Raw genomic sequence first — 6000 nt, 5'->3', positions numbered from 1 at the left:
GTTCAACGAATCTCTCCATGTCGGTCTTCAGATTACAGCATATGGCGGGCAGCTGAAGTATGCTGTGTACTACGAGGCCAGAGATGAAACCGGCCCGTCCTCCTATGAGCCTCAGGTCATCATTAAGGGTGGGCCCAACCGCAATGTCGTGATGACACGTCACATACCAGGACTCCAGATCGGTCAGCTCACCCGCCACGAGATCGACATGACCGAGGTGCAGTGAGGCTTAGAATCAAAGAGGGATGTCGAATAATAATGGAAGAAATACTTGTGTTATGAGTCTTCTATCTGATACCAGCCACAAAATAATAGACATGAAAAGAATATCATTTGTACTTAATTTGGACGAGCTCCATCAGTCAATACAAACAGGGTCTATTACACTGGTAAAAGACTCCAACGGTAAAATTGATTTGTCAGTATATTAAGTGTGTGTGTGTGTGTGTGTGTGTGTGTGTGTGTGTGTGTGTGCGCGCGCAGCACGAGTGGAAGTACGCAGATGGCCGGTCCATGACTCGAGAAGACTTCATGGACATTCTGTTCTATGTGGACTACATCCTGATTAAGGCATCACATGGCAACTTGATGAGACACAGCCGGTAAAACACACTCTCACGTGCGGTGGCATGCACCTCCTCACGGTGTGGTCTCACATTAAAAATGTAAAAATTTAAAAGCTGAATAAAGTATAACGTGGGGAAAATAAACCCTCTGTGTAATGAAAATTGTCTCTGCTTAAGGCCACATTTCCAGAGGAACATTATAACCTGCGGCAAATATGATTCTCTCTGGACACATCCAAATACGTGTGTGTATACGCTTCAACAAGATGAAAGGGAAGTATCTTAATTGAATGATTTATTTTTCCTCCCAGTATTTCAGAAATCAGTCTAACAGTGGCCGAGGAAGGCAGACCGACCAAAGAGAGCGAGGAAGCACATCAGATAGAAAAGTGCGATTGTCCAGCCGGATACTCCGGACTCTCCTGTGAGGTGGGCGCACGACTCAACACATGCATGTGCATGCCCAAGAGTGCACACATAGGATGACTTCATGCCTAACATATAAAAGATTTTCCTTAATGTGTTTCTAGTAGGGGTGTTCCTCATGTCTGATTTTCTTGTCGTTTAAACAGAATTTAAAACTTGGACTAGTTGGCTAGGATCAAAGTGTAAGACAGTCAAAACTGACCACAATTTTTCCCCCCAAACCCCCCCCCCCCCCCAAAAAAAAACACCTTATTGGTTCTCACAATAAACAGTTTTTTCATTTGCATCTGCTGAAATTTACGCAAAAACCAAAATCTTACTGTTGCACTTTGTTAGCAGAGCAGACAGAGGGCATCCACAGTCCAGCAGCATTTCACGACTTCACTCGATTACAGATACATAGAAATTGCTATTAGCTGTTCCATAGAGCCCCTTTGAGACATTTTGCCTATAATATTCTCTAAAAACATGGTAAAAAACAAAATATTTTTTCAGTATAGTTAGAAATTAACAAAAAAAAAAAAACAGTGAATATCGGTGTGAGAAGCATCACCGAGTTTGTTACTCACTCATTAGTTTGTAATAATTGTGTTTAGTCATCGCTTCAGTGCAGCCGCAAAAAGCAGACTGCATCAACAGCAGAAGTTATACAAAATCAAAGACATCACAAGTAGAGCGTACAGGAGGACTGTAGGAGGAATATTGCTTGAATGAAATGGAAAAAGCATTCGTATTGACACAAGCTCAAAGAGTACACTTTGGATCCAGCATTACAAACATTAATTAGCAAGTGAGCGAAATTCTCACAGAGAAGCTTTTTGTCTGCTGCCTTCACACTGAGGGAGAATGTAAACACGGAGGTCACACACTCCGCTTTTCAATAGTATCTCACAAGTTTCCAATTTACATTTACTCCAGAGTTTTAAGCCTCTGCGACGCCTTTCACACTCCCCTGTTCCCCCCCCCCCCCTTTTGCTTAGCTTGGATTAAGCCTCACTGAGCGTCTCTTCCACTTAGTTGTGATTTTGTCAAAGCAATTGACTTTCAGCTGCGTCCGGCTCCTTCTCTTAAGCCACAGAAGGCATATAGCAGTGACTCAATCTTTAGTTTAATGAGGATTTCGTGGAGACAGCTTATGATACAACGGAGGCAAACAGTTCTGGGCAATTCCGCTGGATGGCGGCGCCTGAGAGTCATTTAGGTATTATTGTGTTAATCTCAAAAGGAATACACGAGTTGCCAGCAAACTTTTAACTATATTTCTCTCCCTGTTTCACTTTGTCGCCCGCTACTTGGTGTGCAGAGGAGCGGCCATATCTATTGCCGGGGAAAGAAAAAAAAATTACCGGCGTACATAATTTAGAAGCTACAGATACTGTTGAAAATGTGCCAAATGGAAGCCAAATAGCAAACGGTAGCTAAACTTGAAATGTTCAGGTCGTCGAGGGCTTGCCTGACAGATGGGCATTCTATTTGTAGCTGCCGTCGTTGTTAATAAAGTATTTTTAAACGGGCGTTTAGCGCTAGCAGAGGGAACAGATGGCTCTTTAAATGGACTCCATTAATTATTACTGAACAGGAGAGAGAGGGAGAGAGTTACCTTGCATGTCTGCGTGTGTGTGCGTGCGTGTTTGTGTGTGTTGAGCGGGTAAGTGAGGGTGTGTGTGTGTGTGTGTGTGTGTTCAAAAGTTACTGAGGGGAATAACTCTTAATTGTGTGTATGTGTGTGAAAAGAGAGAGTGGTCAACAGTTGCCCAGAGAAATAACAATTAGGGATAATTATGAGGGTCCATGTGTGTAGTTGTCGGGGGTGTGCATGGGTGTGTGTGTATTGCCGTATCATGCATAGTGTGGGATTACTGTGGAACACATGCTGTCAAAACAGGATCTTGTTTTTCTGTCTCTCAGCTTTTTTAAGAATATCTCCTTGTTATCTGACTCATTCTCTGTCTCTGTCTCTGTCTGCCCGTCTGTCTGTCTGTCTGTCTGTCTGTCTGTCTGTCTCGGTGTGCAGGAGTGTGCTGCAGGTTTCTACCGCCTTCGCGCCGGCTCCCTGGCATCTGTTCCGGCGTCCAGGGTGCCCACCGCTGCCGGCATGGGCAGCTGTGTTCAGTGCCAATGCAGTGGGCACTCGTCCACCTGTGACCCTGAGACATCCATATGCCAGGTAAATGAGAGAGAGAGTGTGTGTGTGTGTGTGTGTGTGTGTGTGTGTGTGTGTGTGTGTGTGTGTGTGTGTGTGTGTGTGCGTGTGCGCGTTATGCCGCTGGAGACCCCTCAAAGAGCCATATGCCAGGTAGCTTACTGGAGAAGAGAGTGAGGTGAGAGAGAATAAAGTATGTGTGTGTTGTGTTGGGGGGGTGTCAGGTACTGTAATTAGCCCTGCAATAATTAACGACCTGGGGCTTATTCATATTTCGTGTAATTTCCTCTCCTCTGGATCTGACCCAAAGCTACATCCTTACTTTTCGGAAAAGGGGAGAAGTTGATCTTAAGATTACACAATTAGAACAGATTAGGTGAAGAAACTGACTCTTGACTCTTTACAGTTTGAGACAGAATGTATTCAACAGGTAGTCTCACGCGAGCTGATGTCACTGATCAGCAAATTACAGCTGTGGCTGTAATTGCCATGAAATCATTGTAGGTTGATTTTGTCACTATTCATAAATAAGCTAATTTAATGTTCTTTGCCCGAGTTAAACGGAATTCCATCATTCCCCTGCTGGGGAGGGAAGCCGGACACAACAGAAAATGTGTTTGGGACAGACAGAACACTGCTTTGGTTAGCTGAAACGAGCACAGACTTCAGTGGAGCTCATCTTCTAATGCTGTCACTGTGTTAGAATCACTGGCTGACTACACGGTGTAAGACCTATAAAAAGTACAAGGATTCTGAAATGCTCCTGTAAGGGTGTCGCAGTAGTGCAAGATATTGTGGTAACAGTACATATACTATTATATCATCTTGATCAAGTGAAGATGTTTGGCCTTGTTCGTATTTTTATTTATAAGTTTATCCGTAATTATTTGCCAAAAAGACAGAAAACACAGTAAAGAAAGTTAAATATAAACTTGATTGCTAGCTTTAAAAAAAATAAAAAGATACATATCTGTATCACAATTATATTTATGAATTCAGGAATCATGAGTTTGTTTGGTCATGACAATTTTGAGGTGAAAATGACCTCACAAACCTCTTGTGCTGTTAACTGTGATCTGTATTGAAATTGGCAGAAGGACAACCTGTTATGGTTTGTTTGGCTAAAACGGCCAGCAGCTAATGGAGCTAATAGCTTTCTCAAAAGTTTGAAAAGTGCTTGAAACGATTTGAGATGGTAACTGTGTTGCTTTTATTATAAAAAGCTTGTATTTGCTCAGCGGCACATAGGATGATGAGCTCAAAATTTGACTGTCTGGAAAAGTGTGAAAAGTGGCTGGATTTGACAGGTATCCTGCTATTTGCTGCGAAAATGTGTGTTCTCAACATACTCTCACGGCTTGCGAGATAAATCTGCACATACCAGTTGATACCAGTTAGTCACTTCCAGCCTTTTCCGTCTGGTCAGCTCCGCAGTGAGTCCCCTATCAAGACTTTGGCCTCTGGGAGCAGTTGGTCACATGCTGCTGAGAGGTCATCTCTCAGATCTGATCCGATCAAACCCCAGTAGACTGAGAGAATATCATTGTGGACGGCTGCAGAGAAATCTGTTCTGTCGGAAAAGGATCCATCAGCTGAGACTCATTCTGGACAGCTGATGAGGGGCCATTTAATTATGTGGCTTGATTGGGTTTAAACAGCACTGCACTGAATGACCAGTAAGAAAAATCGGTATAAACACTTCTAAACAAACTCTGAAAGATGCTGGCAGCTGCATTCTTTTGGAGCCTTTTCATAAAATTGACACATTTAATTTTGCACATGTACATAATGAAATATGGAGGGTGCTGCAAGTAATTCACCATCCTTCATTTAATATTTCCAGCGGAGCTCGATTTTTTTCGTGAAAAGCTTGCACAAATTAGAGTGCTGCATTTGGTGTGACTCTGATTACTCAGTGAAGAGCATATAAACAGGACGACTAAAAGGCTCGGCAATTATGTAAAAAATGCTTTTTCTGTAATCTTCACTCTGATTAATTTCATTTGAAATGTAACCATCAAGTAACTGTCACCAGCTTAAAGGGATAGTTCCCTTTTTTTTTTCTTTTTTTTTTTTTTTTTATGAAGGGTTTTATGTATTCCAGTGGCTTTTCCAAACTGGGGGCTACCATCTGCCATGTATGGAACAGCTGCTTGAATAATGGTGTACATGTGGACTTCAACAAAAATGTATTTTAGATGCTAAATGATCATAGAAAATATCACTGTCTTACCCCGCTGTAAGGCGATCCCCTTTCCATCAAGAAATTGAGGTCTGATATCCACCTATGTCAGTCTCTTGAAAGTAACCAGACTGCCTTGACAAAAACGGTAATTTTACCTCGCAGAAGACCAGGAGTTGTCCTGGTGTGCTGCTGCTTCAGCGCAAGTTTGTTTGTGTTAATGAAAGACGTTTTCAAGGGTTAGTCTGCATACACCAAAGTCACACAAAAACACAAACAAGTAAAGCAGTAAACCAGCTACTCCTCTGTTCTGCAGAGTAAAAATAGTGTTTTTGTCTAAGAAGTTTGGTGTGCTTTGTAAAGAGAGCTGGGACAGCCTCAGTGTTGCCAGGTGGCGAGGTAAAGCAGTGAAAAATATTAGCCTACATCGGTACTGACATTTACTTTTTGGCACCAATGTTTCTTTTTCTCTTAAGGGGATGTCATCCAGTTTGAAAGTTTGGGTTCAAGCCCTTACTCCCAAACTTTCATGTACCATGAGATCATCTGTATAATAGACTCAATTAGCACCGGCGCAGTCACGATAGACAAATGTTGGCTGCAGTCAGCCTTGAAGTCTCCAAGTGTCTCTCCGCACACCAGACAATAGTTTTGCTCCATTGTAGATGCCAATGTTCTCAGTT

The 6000-nt window shown here is 42.5% G+C and overlaps 1 protein-coding gene across 4 annotated transcripts in view; it reads left to right on the top strand.

Annotated features, from left to right (window-relative positions):
- The window catches only part of lama2 (laminin, alpha 2), a 193327-nt gene that overhangs the window by 127077 nt on the left and 60250 nt on the right, over positions 1 to 6000 (top strand). For all 4 annotated transcript variants that reach the window (XM_037086256.1, XM_037086255.1, XM_037086254.1 and 1 more), the window contains 4 exons: positions 32 to 217; positions 484 to 602; positions 878 to 995; positions 3007 to 3159. In XM_037086256.1, the coding sequence (XP_036942151.1) occupies positions 32 to 217; positions 484 to 602; positions 878 to 995; positions 3007 to 3159 (576 nt within the window). The remainder of the gene's footprint in view (positions 1 to 31; positions 218 to 483; positions 603 to 877; positions 996 to 3006; positions 3160 to 6000) is intronic.

This window comes from Acanthopagrus latus, chromosome 22 (genome assembly GCF_904848185.1).
Source record: "Acanthopagrus latus isolate v.2019 chromosome 22, fAcaLat1.1, whole genome shotgun sequence".
Taxonomy (NCBI): Eukaryota; Metazoa; Chordata; class Actinopteri; order Spariformes; family Sparidae; genus Acanthopagrus; species Acanthopagrus latus.
Note: the sequence above shows the minus strand (reverse complement) of the source record. Positions and strands in the feature narration are given on the sequence as shown.